The sequence below is a fragment of the Phalacrocorax aristotelis genome, chromosome Z, assembly GCF_949628215.1.
Source record: "Phalacrocorax aristotelis chromosome Z, bGulAri2.1, whole genome shotgun sequence".
Taxonomy (NCBI): Eukaryota; Metazoa; Chordata; class Aves; order Suliformes; family Phalacrocoracidae; genus Phalacrocorax; species Phalacrocorax aristotelis.
The window spans coordinates 19994625-20014195 of NC_134311.1; the positions used below are offsets into that span (position 1 = coordinate 19994625).

At 38.3% G+C, this 19571-nt stretch overlaps 1 protein-coding gene across 4 annotated transcripts in view; it reads right to left on the reverse strand.

Moving 5' to 3' along the window:
• Positions 1-587: 587 nt before the first annotated feature.
• APC (APC regulator of Wnt signaling pathway) overlaps positions 588-19571 on the reverse strand; it is a 103256-nt gene continuing 84272 nt past the window's right edge. For all 4 annotated transcript variants that reach the window (XM_075079741.1, XM_075079742.1, XM_075079738.1 and 1 more), the window contains exons 12-16: positions 18869-19008; positions 17344-17421; positions 14606-14722; positions 13728-13942; positions 588-13323 (exon numbers count right to left, since the gene is read on the reverse strand). In XM_075079741.1, the coding sequence (XP_074935842.1) occupies positions 6759-13323; positions 13728-13942; positions 14606-14722; positions 17344-17421; positions 18869-19008 (7115 nt within the window). In that variant the 3' untranslated portion in view covers positions 588-6758. The remainder of the gene's footprint in view (positions 13324-13727; positions 13943-14605; positions 14723-17343; positions 17422-18868; positions 19009-19571) is intronic.

Here is a 19571-nt window from a genome sequence, read left to right on the forward strand (position 1 = left end):
AGGACCTTACTAACTCAGAAAAAGTGCCTTTACTTCAGTTTAAATGCTTCTATGTCAAAGTCTAAAGTGAATTAAGAGTGCAAACTATGCCTCTATATATAAACACGTTTGTTTGTGCATTGGGAATGAAATCAGTCTAGTCCCCTTAATAGTCTCTAATCAGGGACTAAGGAATGCATTCATTATGGAACAGAAAGACTTTGGAATTAACTGAGTCTCTGCTGTGCTTACGAGTCCTAATGAAATAAGTCTTCCAGCGAACCTCTTATAACTAACAGAGATTACGGAATTACACTGTGTTGGAATGAGATTTTGTTTTGTGCAGCTCATTCTAAAATGAAACATGGAAGAGAGCTCTAATGGTGAACCACATGCCCCTGAGTTTTTCTTCCATTTCTTGGTTATCTGAAATGCAACTACCACCAAAACAGAACTGCACGGTTTTTTAGAGCATTTGTTCTCATACGCTGAATCTTTGCTGAAATGTCTTAACAGCAACTTCCTTTTTAAATTACATAATATTTCTAATATAGCAAAAAGACACCTAACTCAGTAGTAACCAAGAAAACAATTCCACTCTGACAAGGTGCAATCAAGAGGAAATTTTATATAACACTGCAAGTAATAAATAAATTATGCATAGCAAGACTAAATTCAGAATTAGTATACTGTGAAACAAAATACATAAGAATAATTGAAGAAAGAATTAATTACAGAGTTAGGATATAAACAGTAATGCATCTCAGGCAGAAGCAAACAACAAAACTGAAGGAAAGATAACTGTGGGCTGAGTTTGTTCAAGAGAGACAACATTTACAGGTGGGAAAATGCATCTGATCTCAGAGGATGACAATTTAATTACTTGCAGAGAACCAGCACAAGCTTTATGCACATTAAATCCCACCAAAAAGTAGGGCATTAGAGATACTGTTAATATGTATGGCTTGAGGTCTGGACAGAAGTGCATTTTACTGAGTGAACAAGCTCCCTCTGTATCTTCCTTATACCCTAATGGCAATTCCACAGCCACTCAAGCAACGGATGCTTTCACAAACAGCAAAACTAGGATAATTTCCTGAAATCTTCAAGTGGCAGAAATTTGTAAGTGCATAAGCCTGTAGCTATGTGGAAATTTCCTAAGTAAGGCTATTAACAAAACTACGCTAGGGAGGCATTACCCAGTCTTGGAGTAAGTAAACAGCACATCTGGTAAAGAAAACCTATGTATTAATACATACTTTATATTAATCTTGGCATCACGACACCTACTTTAATTACTGTTGTGAACATTTCAGCTCTTCAGCACCACACCACATTCCCTTGCACTTCCAATACGTAACCAAACACGACACGTAACCAATTAACTTACCATTCTGACTAAAAACTCAACCATAACTACATTAACATTCTCTATAAACACATTTAGATACAATCTGTTATTCTGCATACAGGACACTATGAAGCAGGAATGATATTTAAATATGTGATTTCAAATAAAAATGAAAAAATGTGGGTGTCTCTTCTGGTTATACTTAAAAGTGCAAAGGAGATGGCTGTGGAACCAGAGAGTGAATACATTTGGGTAATTTGGTATTAAGAAGGTCCTTGAAGCTTTAAGCGTGTGGATGAAGTCATGCTTCATATTAACTGACACTTTAGTTCTGATTTGCAGCTTCATCCAAATAACACATCTCATCAAGAACGAAGTTGTCACACAGGTGGATGAGATTTTGCAAGGCATTACGGTAGATATACGAAGTTATGTTTAGGTGGAAGTCTACATGATTGCTAGTGACACCCTTATGGCTCTTCATATTATTTAATGAAACCTAGATGAGAGAAGACAGTTTGGGATGCATCTAATAACAAGAGATTTAGATGATCTTGTAAGAGTCCACCTAAACATTTTCCAGATCATCCCTACTAGTAGTACTGTCTTCATTTGGGAAGGGATATGTTATCTTCCTCTTCAAGCCTCTTCCTGAAAAAAAACTAGTCAAAATAAATATTTTAACTGGAAGGATTTACTGCATTGAAGTTAATATTGCAAATTTAAAAATTGTCACCCAGAAGTTTACATATGGTCAAAAAATTTCTTCCTTGGGTATTTTTGATGACAAAATATTTCTTTCCCACCAGCACAAACTATTGACTGACGTAATACTTCTGGAGCTAGTTATGAGAATTTCCAGGATAAAGGACTGACCTGAATATAATGTATTTAAATGCAAAGCACCAGGGGCCATTAGGTAGCAGTTTGGAGAGAACAATAGTTAAGAGTAAAAAACCCTCAACTTTAACTGGCTTTTGCCATCTCAAAAAGGGTGAAGAACAGGTCTGAAACATGGCATATTGGCTTAAAATTGCCTGTAATGGCTTGATCCAAACCAGTGACCACCCATAAAGGAAACTATCCCAACCTCCTCCTACCAGCCCTAGCTGTTTCTTTTCTGCTGGCTCAGGTGACACTTATCCAGCTCTGCATTGACTGAGCAAATTCAGCATACTAAATGCAGCACTAATCCTACTCTTCCCATCAGTTCTGTTAGGTAAGAGGCGAGCTGGCCCACTGCCGGGTCAGAGGAGTGCCAGGTTTCAAAACCAGGAGCATGGATGGGACAAGAAAACTTCTTTCGATGGTGCATGCTGTTGATTCTAGAAAGAATATGGATCTTTATCCTTAAGAAGACTGAAGAAGCTATTACGCTGCTATCTTCTTGGCAATCTCAATTTACGTTAAGGGGGATGGGAGGAGGGACAGTTAGGAAGTACTTCAAAGCAACCATTAAAGAATTCAGCTGTCAAGATTATCAGAAGTTTTGCAGTTTCACGGTCTACTGGTATACTTTCAAAATAAAACCTCATGACTTTGTGGACAAGATGCTCTCTCCCGCGCATCTTATGCAATTTACTGTGATTCTGTGATAACTGGGGAAGATACAAAAGTGCACCCCTGGGACAATATGGCTGAGTGTCTCTGAAATTGCCCCTCTGCTTCTCCCCTCCCTTTACCCAAGACACAGCAACTAACTTCCCAAAGCCATCAAAGATACTAGTCTATGTTGAAGAACACTGTTGCTAACTGAAGTTTATAGCATAAACTATACTTGTATTCTGCAGCCAAATCCTGCTTGAAACAATATTCCAATTTTACCAGGAAATCCTGGCAAAGCTTACCATTTTTAAGCTGTCATCTCTGACAGACTTTTGAGAACTACCTTTAAGGGGAAAACATTCTGACAGAGAACTGCACGTGAAAAATAGAAATACATTAGTCCCCCTTCAAAGTTTGCAATACTTAGTCAGAAGAGCTTTCACAGAAAATGAGCAATAACTTTAACTGGCACACTGCAAGAAACTAAAATGAATGTACATTTTAAAAACTGAACTAAGTAGAATTTGTGGGGAGGTCACGCTTCTGCATTTTGCGTCAAGAGGACAAAGCCTGTAAGTCAGTCTCAGATGAGCTTTATATTTTCAGTCTAAACTGATTTTTAAGTACAAGTTTGGTTGTTCTGGATATGGTAAGTTAATTCAAGGATAAGCAAAGTTGTGAGTGCAAGTCACAGAAGTTCCACAAAAATCTGTATTAAGAAAGGCAGTGCATCCCAGAAGACCAGTAAAATAAGTCTTGGTTTCCTCAGCTCCTTGATTTTCTTTGTTTTGCCTTGACATAAAAAAATGTCCTCTTACCTGCTGTGGCAGCTTCATAAAAATAAAACCAAGGAAGAAGAGCAAATCTTTAGCAGCATAAATCAAATCTGACTATCATGAATCTAGATATCAATTAGCAAAACCCAAGACCAAATATACTTATTACAGCCTTTTTTTTTTTTTTAGTTTTGTATTTCTGGGATCTGTTTTTATAGTTAAGTTATATTTATATATAACTTTGTATCCCCATCACTAACATAAACCAAACATCATGGATGTCCTTAAATATTCTAAAAGGCTCTTAGTGGATACTAAGTATTTTAGATACAGAATCAGAGAAATCTAGATCTGGAAGAATTTCAAAAGATCACCTAAGTCCATCTCTGCACCCAGGCAATACGAAATATACTACAGTCCATCCCTATGAGATGTTTCATAAACCTCTTCTTAAAACTTCTATAATGGAAATTTAACAACTCCCATGGGAAGCATATTTTAGCGTATTACTACCTTTATAGTTGGAAAGTTTCTCTCATCTGTCTTTCCTACAAATATAGGTTAGTTATGATGATATTAAGAGAAACTGCCCAATTATAATGATCATGAAGTACCTCCAAGACTATGTAGAGAAGCCACTACAATTTTCAAAGACATTCTGGTGTTTGATATGCATACAATTATTTATTGTTTCACCTCATCCGATTCCCTTGGTTATAAAAACTGAAATCAGGATTTATTTAATTGAGATTGACTTTCTTTTAAATTCTTAAACTGACAGGACACAGATGTAAAGCCGGTGTTAAACAACCATCCTGGATTATGTGGTGTATCTTCATGTTAGTAGTTAAAAGCCCAGCACAAAAAAAGCACATCATCATTTATAAGAAAAGTGGTCTTGCATTTTAAACTTAAAGGCAATGTTCTGTGTTCTACTCCACTAGAAGTCCTGACTTTGAACACATGACATAATATCTGTCTCTAATCTTTAAAAGGACACTAATATTCATATTAAAAGTTTTGTGAATATACTATATGTAAAATATTTCAAATGTTAACATGAGAAGTGCTCCTTGTTAACAGATTCACCAGATGGTATAGAAACATGGCATGTCTCTAAGCAAATCTGACAGGAAGCGAAAAAACAAAAGAGCAAATAAAACACCATTTCTGCCAAACAGGTATTTGTGATATTGGCTTTTAACTTTATCTAAATTGACTTCTGCATGCTGATAGTATCTCAATTCTGTTCATAAACAGTGCATGTCTTATGATGAATTCAAGGTTAAAATGGATTAATTTCAATATCAGATGAAGTACAAAAGCCACAGATGTGATACAGTCTGCAACTGTGTTAAAGCTACCATAAAGGTAAATTGCTCTGCTTCAGGGCCTCCTGAAATCAGGGCACTTTGAACTCTGAATATCAATTATTTAGAATGCTAACTTTAGAATAGTCCAGTTGAGATACAACAAACTAACATACTGTTTCATGGTTTGGTCAATCATGCACAGAATGCTTTATGGTCTGTTCCCTCATGTTTCTACTTTAAACCAACCCTCATCTAATTTCAGACTGTATTTATATTTTTAAAGCACAAATCTTTTTTCAGCATTGTTTTAGCACAAACCACATTCACACCAAAAACGCTTGAGGCAGCAAATGTCCTGGTTTGTGTATAAAATTGTTTTTCTACTATGGTAACAAATTTCTTGCTGCCATGGGATTCTTGTGATATTTTCCTCTTCATAAGTTTTAAAAAATAAACTTAGAAAATGCTTGAAGATTTCAAATAGAATTAAAATGTCATCTTATAGTCACTATTTCACATTCTACGTTATTTCTCCCAATTAAAAAAATCTTTTGTTTTACAAATATTATTTTTATACATACAGTATTGTTTCAGGCTTGCAGTCATGAAAACAATTATACTGCTTGGCTACTGGAAATACCCTGCCTTTAGCCTTGTTATGCACCTGAGATGTGTGAAACTGCCTCAATTACAAATATATTACAGAAGACCTAGGGCCTGATCCTGCAATGGTCTAAGCACCCTACAACAGCCATTTGTCAGTGATAAGGAAGAACAAATATTGGAGGTGCAAGATTCTGCTGGATCAGGCCTTAAGTGTAAGTGCTTTATACAACACATTATATGGTGACACCTCAAAATAAAATACTGTATTTTTATGTAATGCAGAAGTAACACACACAATTTACATATAGTAATAATTTATTCTGAAATGTTCATTTTAGTCTCTGTTGAGACATCACCCATGTCTCGTTAAGAAAAGAGCAGCCATCTCACCTCAAATACCAGAATATACAACAAGTTACAGCATAGCAAAAAAATTCTACCTACTTTAAGATAAAATCTAATTCAGGTAGAATAATTTTGTTCAAGGTTTTACAGTTACACAGTTTTCCTTTTTTTTTTTTTTTTTTGCAGAGCACAAAGAAAGTGTAAATTGTTACACCATAACTATCTATGCACATTGTGACCACAGAAATGTTAATCATTACTTCAGAAAATGAACCATCAGTTCCATTCATGCAGAAAAGCAGGCTGGGAAGGCTTGTTCAGCAGAAACCATATTACTGTGAATTTCACAGCCACATGATTAATTATTGGGTTAGATGGACTCACAAATACTAAAACTGAGTATACTTTTTTGCATAAATAATACCAATTCTTCCCTGATGTAGTTTAGTCAGTCTGTAATCTAGAAATGATTGGTAAAGCAATATGATTGTATCACCTCTATCCGCAATGTTCCATGATTTCAACGACAAGCAATATTTAAAGGATTATGGGATGGGATGCTAATTAAATACATGTTAAACATACTGTACAAATATACTTGCGCTAGCAATTTTATTCCAAACTGTCAATCAGGTATTCCTCCAAAATATTACCAGTGAAGACAAAGTATACTATCAAATATGGCTTCCAGAACAAGGACCCTCTAACAAGAATCAAACCTATTTACAGTAAGTAAAGACAACAAAAAAAATCAATCCCCAATCGTTTTAGTTTCATTTGAAACAAAATTTCTGAATAGCTGCTGTATATAATACATCAGTTTCATTTATATTTTTGTTGCACTTAAACAGAAGTTACCAGGTAAGAGCCAGAGTGACGTTTAGGACTTTGAGTTCCACCGGAGTCTGGATTTTCAGACTTGGAGTCACGTTTCTTCGTGCTGTTATTTACTGGTGTTGGTATTTGTGATGGCCGAGCAGAACTATTGTCCACGCTACTCTTCCTGCGGCTTGGATTGTAGTTGAAAGGAGTAACTCTTGCTGCAACAGCACCAATGGGGGAGCTATGTTTGCTTGAGCTACTGGAACTGAATGGTGTACGCTCACTTACAGTACTTTCATTATTTTCTGGTGCAGGAACAGGATTATTCTGCAGAGGCTTTGTTTCAGTGCCTTTCTTGTCTGGACTGTCTATCTGAAAGAAAGAGTTCAGACGGTTTTCTAAACCAACGGTACGAATGGGAACACCTCCGTTCCCCGGGATTTGTTTTTCCTGGATCTCTTTAGAATCTTTACCATTCACACCCCCTTTCTCTGAAACACTATCAATAACAGGGGGAGTATTTCCAGTTGGAGACCTTCCAGACCGAGGATTGTTAATTGGGCAGTCCTCTATCCTCACCCACACATCCTCTGTCTTAGAGACGGCTGGTGCCATCTGATAGATGAGGGTTTTGGAATCAGAGCCATTTGTGGCACCTGAGGAAGAATGCTGAGGATCATTCATTATCTGAGGAATTTCATTTTCTTTTATTTTTCTCCAAGTACCTTTTGTTGGTGCTTGGGTTTCTTTACTTTGCTTGTGTCCAGAAAGAGAACTTCCATGTTGCTTTTCATCTTCGCTTTTTGCCTTTTCACTGGATTCTGAAGAAGCTGACAGAATTGATGAGGAACTTCCAGTTCTTCGCCAAGTACTTACACGAGGGAGTGATGAGGAATGCTTACTATGCTCACGCTTCCATGTTCCTGATCTATTGATTGGCAATCTAGATGGACTCTCAGAATGAGAACGAGCTATATCATGGCGTTTTGCTGGTCTCCCATCATAGTCAACAGAAGGATTAAGATTAGGGGGTAATTTTCGCCAACCACTAGCCTGGGCAGTTGAATGAGTGGATAAAGACATATCAGGAAGAGATGGACTTAAAACTGGGGTCTGTAGTTGGGACCTTGTGGGAGAATCTGGCCTGGAAGGAGACAGAGATTCAAATGAAGCTGACTCTTCTAATTTCCGTCTTAGAGTTGGGCTCGGAGCTTCTTTAATAAAAGTTGACTGACGCACGAGAACAGGTCTCTCAGATCTGTCAGATTCACTTCCACTAGATTTTGTGGATGACATTCTGGATAATTCAGTCTTTTTGTTTGATCCACCACTGCTGAGAGCCTGGTTTAACCCTTTTGAAGCAGACTCACTTCGTGGAATGCTACTGGTACTCTTCGGTAAGGCAGTTTGCTTTGTAAGGTTTTGCTGGCTCATCTGCCTGCCTGGTGATGTATACGACATTCTACCTGAACTTGAAGATTTAGTTGAAGCTGTGCTAGGAGATGATGTCCTTGGCAACTGAGACAGTTTGTTGGGAGGACTTATACCATTTCTTCCTGGGGAAATTGAGTTTCGGCCGGGAGATTGCAGAGGCCTACTTAATGGCTGCTGTTGAGGTCTAGAAGGAGTCGAGTCTCTAGATCCTGATCTAGAAGGTCCTTTACTTGATCCACTTTGGTTCAACCCTGATGGTTGCCTAGTTACAGGAGCTGGCTCAGGTTTCACTGATGACTTGAATCCTCTTGGAGAACTAGTCAAACTTTGGCCTTCATTGGGGCTCTTGGAGTTTGTGCTTTTGAGTGGGAGCCCTTTTTTGGAAACAGGACTAGTACTTGAAGAGCTATTTCGAACTCCTGGGATATGGATCATTGTCCTACCACGTGAAATTGAAGGCACACTTGTCTGTTGTGGTTGCTTCAACTGGCTTGAAACTTCTGAATTGGAGCGAGCTTTCCCTGTAATTATACTTTTATACACTTTCTTCCCTCCTTTGATTCCTCTACTTTCAGATTCTACTTTTTTAGACTCCAGTGTACTCTTCTCTCCTGGCTTAAGAATTCTTGGACCTTTATTACTAGTGAAAGGTTTTTCTTCTTGGTCTGGGGTAAGATGAAATGGTGACCCTAGAGAAATACCAGATTTTAATGAAAGGATAGAGTCAGAGTCTGATGAAGCTTGCCTAGACAGCGATGCAGCAGCTGCAGCTTGATGCAAGCTACTAACTATAGAATTTGCACCTTCTTGTATAGCTTTCCAATCAAAGTTTTCTGAATCAGGTGAGAAACCATGTTCTGAATCTGGCTTCTGTATCTCTCTCAAATCCAGTGTTAAATCTTCTGTCAGTATACCACCTGTATTTCTGGAATTATTTTTTTCACTTTCACTTTTCATTCTTGAGGGTTTTTTCTTTTTAGGCATAGCAGAACTAATGCATTCCTGCAAAAGATCGTCTTCTGAGTCAATACTAAGAGAACTCAGAGAGCTGTTTCTAGAGAAACATACAGGAGTGTCTTCAACATGAAATGATTTAGGTGCATAACCAGAAGTCTGTGGTCTGTTTGATTCCATCTGTGAATCAGGAGCCTCAGTATGTTTTGCAGGCTCCCCTTCTTTATTGTTATTGTTTTCTTGATCAATATCACTGAGAGAACTAAGCGATGAATTGCGAGAAAAACATACAGGTGTGTTCTCAATAGCAAAATTCTGCATTTTCTCATCTGTAGCTGCTCCTCTGTCTGGCATATCTTTAGTTGACTGAGGGAAAGTTTTGGGCTGGCTTCTGTCTGTTAGGTGTTTTTGACAGACTTGTGTCCTGTTACTTGGTTGCTGATTTGAAGACTGTTCTGGATTATTAGTGCAGTCTTTAGTTTCTGTTTCCTTTGCTTCTTTTCCTTTTCTTAATTCTGCCTTCTCCCTTGAAAGGTCAACATCATCATCATCAAAATCTAAAGAACTTAGGGAATCATTCCGTGAAAAACAATAAGGAGTTCCCTCAATAGGTGTGTAATGATGAGGGGAATCAAAAGCAAAGCTTCCTCTTACACGGTCTTCATTATTTGGCAATTTGTCATTAAAATCTCTTGAATTATTTTTAAGATTCTGTTTCTTTGCGTCTCTGTTCTCTGGATAGCTTCTTTCATTAATATTGCTTTTAGGATCTGTGGTTTTTCTTATACGTGCTCTGTATTCATTATTTTGGGGAACAGGCTTTACTGGTGATGTTGGCTTCTTTTTCTCACCTTCTGGTTGGTTTTTATTACTTAGAGATGAAGATGCTTGTTGAATTTGATCCATTATCTTTTTCACTCGGAAAGGTTTGTGACTTTTTCCTTTTGGCATAGCTGAGTTAATGCACTCAGCCAGAATATCACCCTCTTCTGTTTTGTCATCATCCAGGCCTGGGGGAGTCACAGTTGAGCTTTTTGCTCTCTGAGAGTCATCGGTACTTCTACCTTCAGTAGGAATGGTGTCTCGCTTTTCAAATTCCCCTAATTCTGCTCCCGTACCCACGCTGTCTACATTGGCTAACTCACTTGGAGGCGATTCTATTGTGAGATCACTCAGAGATGTGGCTGTTGAAAAATTTATTGGTGTACCCTCAACACAATATACCCGTGGCATATCATCTCCTGGTGTAAAACTCACGTGCTTTTGGGATTGCAATCTGCTTTGTGAAGGCAAAAGTTTGTAAACTGGTAACTGGCTGGGCTTTCTGGCTACAGGAGGAGGTATTTTTGGAGCAGATGTTTGAGAAGGTTTTTTGGCTTTACGTGAAGACTTTGTTGGCATTGCAGAAATAATACATGCTTCCAGTATTTCGATATCATCATCATCATCAGAATCATCCAGAATGTCTTTTTCTGCTTCAGTAGGCTTCTCTGCTTTCTTCTCTTGGTTTTCCTTTGGATCATCTGACTGTTCAGGTTCTGCTTCATTTCCATGTTCATTTTCATGAACCGGAGGCATTATTCTTAACTCTACATCTTTCTGTATAAACGGCTCATCAAGACTCAGAGCACTCAGGCTAGAAGAGCAAGAAAACCCATCTGGTGTGCTTTCTGTGGCAAAATGTAATAGTGTATCAGCATCTGGCAGTACCTGAACTCTTTGAACAGCTGCATTTACAGCTGCCTGTCTAGGACCAGGCTCTCTCTTTTCTGCACTAGGTACTTTACCTTTAGCTACATCTCTTTTTACTTGAACTCCTTGAGCAGGGGGTGGTGTTTTACTTCTGCTTGGAGGCATTGTTTGTCCTGGGCTGTCTGGAAGGTCACTGGGACTTATAATACCACTTACCATTCCACTGCAAGGCTCACTTTGAACTGAACTAGCAATTGAACGGCTTTCAAAACTATCCAGGGAACTCACAGAAGTACATCTGCTGAACATGAGTGGCGTTTCCTGCACATAATGTTCTGGTGGGCTTTTAGGAGTCTGTGCACCACTCTTTGAGGGAGATTTGGCACCTGAAGAAAATTCAACAGCTTTATGTCTAGAGGAATCAGAAGGAGACAAACTAGAAGTCTGAAGTCTACTGGATTTTGTTCTGATGTGTTGAGATGTTGAGGTGATTTCACTTACTGCACCCTCTGTAGATAGAGCCCCACTGTTTTCCTTTAGTTCTGCTATCTGTAGTGTGTTATTAGCAACTGTCGCACGTGTGGACTGATCACGTCCTATTTCATCTTCAGCTGATGACAAAGATGACAAAGAGCTACACCTTGAAAAACATATTGGGGTATCTTCCACACAGTAAGTTTGTATAGTTTCCTGATTAATAGAGGGAGTTTTACAGGAGGCAGTCTTTTGCGCATGACCAGCTCTACTCTGTGCAGAATTTGGGTGAAGCTGATTCTGTCTCTTTGAACCAGCTGAGGGGGCTGATGTGTTCCCACTGCTTGAGGAAATATGGTCAGTTTTAGTGCTTTGCACTGAAGAAGTCTTTGAAAAAGTAAAAGATGGCTTCTGAGAAGGAGGAACCTCTGTTGAGTATTTTAAACTATAATCAATAGGCTGATCAACATGATGTTCCTCTTCATTGTACTTTATGCTATAATTAGTTGGTCTGTCTTCCTCTTGTTGTTCCTCCTCAGAATAACGTTCGCTATAGTTGGTTGGCTTATCATCATCATAATCATCAACCTGGCACAATGACTGGTTTACTTTCTGATTCATTCCAAGAGTTGAGCCTACTCTGTTCTGATCTGAACCATTGGATCCTCTTGATCTAAAGGAAGAAACGCACTCTTGCTGTCCAAAAGGTGACTGATATTTCATGTGTTTATCATCTCCGCTTTCAGTGTACACGGGGTAGGTTGCACTTTGGCTCCTTGACTGCCTTTGTTCACTTTGTTTCATTTCATCATCTATTATATGCTTAGGCCTTGCCCATCTTTCATTCTGAGAGGGACTCTGCCTTCCAGAATTTAACTGTTCATCTGAGTATTTAAGACTGTAATTAATAGGAGTGTCTAGCTCTCCATCATTGTCATCCATATGATTTGCACTATGAATCTTATGAGCCAAGTCAGCTGGATATTGACCATAACTACAAAATTTACTTTCATCATCTTCAGAGTAAGATTCAATGGAAGGTTTCATTTGACCTCTTTTACCATAGCCATCACTGCTGCTCACGCTATTCAAACTGTCATTTGAAGCTCTCTTGTACTCCATTTTTGTATAAGGCACCGGACATGCCCTGTTTGAATTCTCAGATTTAGGAAAGTATGTATTTGAGTGAGTATGGGTAGTAGCTGATCTTCTCGGGGCATTTCTGTCTTCTGTCAAACAGTGCATTTCAGAAGTGGAACTAGAACTTCTGTCTTCTTGTGGAATATGCATGCTTGTTACTTCTTCCATAACTTTGGCGATCTGAGCTGCAGCAGTAGAAATCTGCATTCCTATTCTCTTAGAGGAGTTCCCAGTATTCTCTGCAGCTGGATGATAGGTATTTAAACCTACTGATCGATCCCTATCAAGACTCCTGTCTTTCTCAGATCGAGAATTGTCTGTATTTCCTCTACTGGAAGAGGAGGAGCCAGGCAATACTGTAGTATTTAAATATGGTGAAAGTACGGTCATATTACCAGCATTAAAACTCTCTGATCTGCATATACCATCATCATGCCGACTGGAGTCCAGGACATACTCACTGTATATATTTTGCTTATGTCTCTGCTTATTACGGTGAGATGCTTTTGGGCTTAAATTATCAATGTTGTCAAATGTCTCTGATAAATGCTGAGCATCTAATTCTGCTTCCAGTGCCTTTTGTTTTCTGACATGAAGAGATGGCAAGCTTGATCCTGGAGACATAATGTTGGCATCCTTATATTTTGCTGGCCTGTTTGCCATGAGGTTTCTTAGAGCTGCAGCACTACCCATGGCTATCATTTTGTGTTTTGAGTGAATGAGATTTTTCAGCATGCTGACCGCTCCCATGTCCCACAGCGCTTCCTGATCCTTCGCATTTCGTGCAGAAAGATTCCACAGGGTCCCACATGCATTGCTGACTATTGTCAAGCTGTGTGACTTCAAGTGTTGTAACAAGGTTTGTAAGCAGCTGTTCTCTCGCAAGATTTGCCTGGTGTTGAGTAATTGAAAACAAACATCAGTAAGTGGCATTTGAAAAGGATAAGAGACAAAGCAAAACAAAAACCTATTATGCTAGAGGCAAGTTTTGCCCTTAGAAAGGATAATCATGAATTCTCCAGAGCAAATTTATCTCCTATTTCCTCTAGCTTTCATCTGAATGCACATCAAATCCTATTACAAATATGAATAGTTAGCTTTTAATACAGTGCATCATTAACAAGCAGCAGGTATTAATCTGTTTGCGTCTTCCTGTTATGTAAATGAAGTACTTGCCTTATTAAATGTGTTAAAAATTAACTTTACTTGATTACTATACTTAATACATGCATTCATATTAAGACTCAGTCATAGAAACTGTCTACTGCTGAAGATTTTCAGAAAAAGTATACCCACCTATGGTCCTCATTAGTAGCAATTAAGCTGGAAACATTTCTTAATATTCCTCCTCCACTTTCTATGATGGCTAAAGTGTTTGTTTGGCTCCGGTATGTCAGTGTGCCGACTAGAAATGCAAGAGCACCATCAACAGCACATATATCTGCTTTATTCTCAGTACAGTGTGCTGACAAATTCCATAAGGCACTCAGAACACTTTTTAGGGTAGATTCCTAGGAAAATAACAAAATAACAAAATTAGAGAGGTTTTTGATCACAAGCTCTCAGAAATACAAAAGTTAGCTTCAGGGAGTTATGTGTGTTCCAATTTCTGCTTTCTGGGCTGAAAAGCTAGATGTAGGCAGCGGTGCACACAAATACTTTTGTTCACTTCTTCCTTCAGCTATGGATTTGGCATTGCTTGCCCCAGAGTTTTCAGAAATATGTGCCACAGTACTTGGCAACTGCCGTAATGGTAAAAATCGCTTGAAGACCAACTGGCAGGGGAATCTGCGATGGAATATAACCTTGTCTGGATACAAAAAATAGATCTAGAAAGTTACAGAAGTGGTAGCTATCAATTAACTCAAAAGAGTTTTTATTAAATTGCAAAATTATCAGAAAGGCTATTGCAACAGCACAGCTCATTAAACTGAAGAGCAAAAGCTGTGAATGCTCATAAATAAAATTGCAGAAATACTAGTAGTTTTGAGATGTCATTGATACATTGTGGGCTGCTGCCATGTTAACTAAAAGCAATTCTCTTTCTCAAAGTAAGTTACCAAAACCACCCAAATATTTGACCAACTGCTTTTATTAAAAAGGACAGTATTTCTGCTTTGTGTAAAATAAATGCTATCTCTCAAAAATGTATGTCAATCATTTATACAGCATACCTTCTTAACTTCTAAAGCACATTCCATCAATGCTTTCACACTTCCAACTTCTCTTAGAGTCTTTTTACTGTTTACATCTGCTCGCCAGGATAAGTTCCTCAACACACTTGCAATGACCTGCAAAATGTAAAAGAAAAATAATGTATCTCAATATAGCTACTTCTTTAGCAGGTTATCAGACTTTTCTCCTGGATTTCTGGAATGCTACAGGTTAATTAACAGTGGCCATGTTCAGCTACTGCACTAGCCCTTTGCTAAAATCTGCTTTTTGTTGTGTTGCCTTTCTAGAGCCTTCTAACATTTCAGTATGAAGTCTGATCAAAGGTACTGGCTTTTGTGTGTGGGTACTGAAAACAAAGATTTGAAAAAAGGTTCCCTGCTTTCCACACTGGTTGAAAAACTGGCCCCAAAATTCAGATTTGTGCTCTACTCTGATGTCAGCACTAGACTTAAATAATCTCAGCAGAGCTTTGTATCATCTTTTTCTCAGCTCTTCTGCTTGTAAAATAGAACAATAACGCTTGCTGTTTCTCAGATGATATGACTACTTTGATTAATGTTTATAGAGCTCTTTAAAGTCTATTAAAAATACACTGTGTCTTTTACCATCAGAATAGTATAGAAGAGGATTAAGCCATTCAGGCTATGTTGTTACCAGCAGCTAGACTCAGACAGACTGGCACTATATGGTACAGTCATTACATATTAAACTCCATCCATTTACAGGCTGCAGTAAGCATGTATATCCCTCATGAAAGGTATTTGATAGAAAACTTTTATCTATGGATGCTCTCATTGTCACAAAAGTGCATAAGCTTGTTAGAGTACATGACGAATGCTCCCCTGCTCCGCATGAGGGAGCTCAGGGAAGCAGTGGCAGATGGAAGAGCCAGTAATGCCCTGCCCTGGCTGCTCCCAGGCCCACCCCAGGAGCCATCAGCCCCTCACAGGCCCATCTCAATGTGCCCAGAGAAGCACAGGAGCCCAAAGGCAGGGAGGAACCCAAACGAAGGGCTCAGAGGAGGGGGCACCCTGTCTGGGCTCTTCCAGAGCTCTCCCAGGAGACCCTCAGCCCCAGGTGTGGCACCCATTCAGGGAAGCCAATGGGAGCTGCTCTCTGCACCATTTGGGCTGACGCAGGTCAGCTCAGCCCAGGAGCCCTGGCCTAGGGAAGCGGGACACTTTATGGGATCCAGGGGAAGAACATTCTGGGACCACAGAAGACTTCTTATGGGATGGGAAGACCCAAAGGTTCCAAAGGCAGGAAAAAGGATGGATCTAGGTGAATCAGGTAGGTACAAGCATGGGAAAACACACGGATAAGGGGACAGAAAGGCACAGCTGCATCTAAACAGTCAGCTGGCTGATATGCTTGTCTGGTCATGCCCTTTGCCTGATAAGCACAGTCTGTCCCATATTCTTACTAAATCCGATTTGTAACTTCTCCTGTGTGTGGAACTTTCTGCTCTGTGCATATGTGCAGTCTATGTGCCAGTGCCTGGAGACACATCATGCGTCAGAGGGCCCATGTGTCCATGACTTGCTTTTCAAGTATACTATACACTTACTATTGCCCTAATACCAAATCAGAGCATTTACTCAATAACCTCTGTTATAATTCTAATTACTTTCTCAATCATAACTAGCTAGCTTCTCCTTTAGTTGAGAAAATATTTTGGGAACAGTGTTTTAAGAGATAAAGTCAATTTTACCTAAAATTGTTCCAGATTATTTTGATTTGATGATTCACTTGAATGCAAGAAAAACAGTGTTTTCCCTTCCAAAAGCTGTTCCAGTGTGTTTAAAGTATATTTCATTAAAATGGATTATAATTTAATATTTAATAATTTTAAACAAGTTCCATACCAATAGAAAAACTGTTCTGTGCCCTCAACTCTCAGGATCACCCTAAGCACTTCCTAAAGACTTTATTTTCTAGCTGTTTTCTTTATACAGCAGAAGCCACTGGAAGAGGTACACTCAGGTGTCACACTGAACACTGCTCATATTTAGAAAGCTTCTTTGGGAGGTTCTTGTGTCAAGAGTAGCTATGTATGACTTGTCAAGTCAAATGCAGATTCTCTTGAAATACAGCTTCCTCTGCTATTATTCCCCTATTTACTTCCTGCAGCTGTAGGAGGAGCCACAATATTGTATTAACACTCTGGGTAATCCCAGTCGATTAGCATTATCACTAGTAAACTAAATTAAAGAATCTAAGATCACTCAAACTTATCTTTAAAACTGCACTTCCACTAACAGATCAGGGTCATAAAAGTGAGTTTTATACGCCCATGTGTTATATGTGCTTTGGTAAAAAAAGCAGACTATGACCCACAGCTAGTATTTTTACAAGAAGAAAGTTGTATGTCATGATTTGTGGAATGAGTACAGGTACAAACTTTGCATCAAAGTTCAGGCAGACTTAGAACAACAATTACCAAAAAAAAAAAAAAAAAAAAAAATCGGGCTGGGATGAATGAAGCGTATTTCAAAGAGAGTGCCTGATTTTAAAAAAGAAAAGGCTGGCTATGGACAGCACACTATACACTTTATGAAGATGACAGAATTCAAGTATAAAAATAACAGGTGGTGAGGAAGAATGAGTATAAGAAAGGTAAATATTAGGAAAGGAGAGCAGAAATACAGTATTTTAATGTAATGCGTTAAAATTCATGGGATGCAAAGTGATGGAAATGTCCAAACTAGAGAAATATTTCTTCTCAAAAGGACGTTACCTGCTGCAAGTCTTCACTTTCAGATTTCAGTTGGGCTACAAGAGCTCTCATGCAGCCCTTCATAGAACACAACGTAGCCTGTTAGGAATCAGAATTAAAAAAGAAAGTGAAGAGTATTAAATGACAGGTTAGGTGGCTTGCTTCTGAACAACATTTTGATATTTTAAGCTAATCTTATCTGAAGTTCAATAAAAGCTTAGTAAAATACGTTGCCAACACTAAATATTTGGTTTACAACTACTAAAAAGTTAAGCATAACTATCAGTTTCTATTTTGGACAATATGTAAGTGGTAAAATTGTGCTAAATGTCATATTTTTTACAACAGATCTAGGACTTGATCTGGAACTGTACTACCTCAGAAGCCTTCGTTACTATGTGCCAGATAAAAGTCACCTGTGAGCTGGCAACGTGTTGTTACCTACTGTCTATTGAGTCCCATGATCGTATTTTTTTCCCTTCAAATAAGCATAGTATGAAAAATAATCTGAATATTTAAAACTGACACAAATATAACCATATTTCTGACATTTGAAGAAAAACTTTTCAAGAATCAATAGCATTCGAAAAACTGTAAGGCTTACATTGGAAATTGTGACAAAGCATAATTAACAATTATTAAGAAACAAGGTATTTTTTAGAACTGTACTACTCATCACCTGGACAGCATGCACATTTACATCTCTGAGTAGTTTAGTGTATGCTATAAACCCAGTAACTGCAACCCTGCAGAAGTTACTGAGCGGATGGTGTAAAGAGCCAATATTTTGGGAAGCAAGTAATTTGCAGCAAAGATTTATGCTTTACTCTTGTCTAAAACTTGAAACAAAGAGTCAGTTATATGAAGCCTGTTATTTCCATTCACTCCTGAAATGTCTTCTCCAAGAGTAGAAAAATAAAAGTCTTCTCAGTATGAAGTTATTTTAAGATCCATAGCTTGGCAAACGCTGGGGCAAAAAATTATTGAACCTTGCCATCTTTTGAAAGCAAGGCCAGAAATTAGGGAAGCTATTTTCTTTTACAATTATTTGATGTAGTGACCATTACGAGCCAGATACGCTCCAAATATTTAAAAGCAAGTTCCAGCCTGAGGAGGCTTGCAAAATTTCATCAGGCAGTAATAGTACTGTAGATAACTGACAGCTTTACAAAATTTGACTCAATTAGCAGCTTTAGTTCAACATCCTCAGAAAAATCTGTCACTATCCGTAATTATTGGCCCATAATCATTATGTGCTATACTAATATAATGCTCAAAAAAAAATTAAGCCAGTAGATAAAATCCTTGCTTTCAGTGACCAACTAACAGTGATTAATTTCATATGATACTATACTTGCATGATGTAACATTCAGTTTGTGGTGCGCTCTGTCAGAAACAAGACGGAATGACAGAGGTATTTTGAACTTCTGTCTTGAGGTCAAACTCAATAGCCTATCCTGGAGATTTTCATCACCTGTCTTGAGAACTACAATTCAAACATAGCTGTAAACTGAAATTACTGTATGTTTAAAACTCTACTCTTACCTTGTTTGCCACATCTCCGAAAGTCAAGTTTGTCAGAGCCATTCCAGCGTACCTCCTTAAAGTAACACTATAGTGATCATTCGTAAGTCCATACATTTCACAATCCACTTGCAACAGTTCAGCAATGGCCTGCAAACCTCCTTTAAAAACATATAAGAAAATATATAATATCTGTACTCTAATATCACAAGTATGGTACATATATACCAAGGAGTGAATTGCATTTATATGTACAGAAAAAATCTCAAACACCTGAAAACCAGAAGGCTTAGGAAGGTAATTAAGTTTTTAAATACTGACTCTGGATCTTGAATCCTGTGCTTAGTAGCAGCTGAAAGGTATGATAGCATGACATGAGATTTCAGGAGAAAATGGGAACAGGAGGAATTATGAGCAAGTAAGAAGCACACTCATCTTTTAATTCCACCCAGCCAAAATCATGTTCGACCGATGAACCCACACCAGTTACATAAAAGGTTATTTAGCAAATAGTCTCCCACCCTGGAAAGTAGTCTCCATTCTAACTCCAATACTTCCAAAATTGCAAGTATTTCCAAAATAATCATACTGTTCCAAAATTCACAATTCATGCCAGAAAAAAAGTGTAACGGACCTAATTATTTATCCACTGGGAAATGGTCTGGTTAATTTAAATTGCATTCACCACTAAGAGGGCAACAACTGGCACAGAGGGATAATCCGT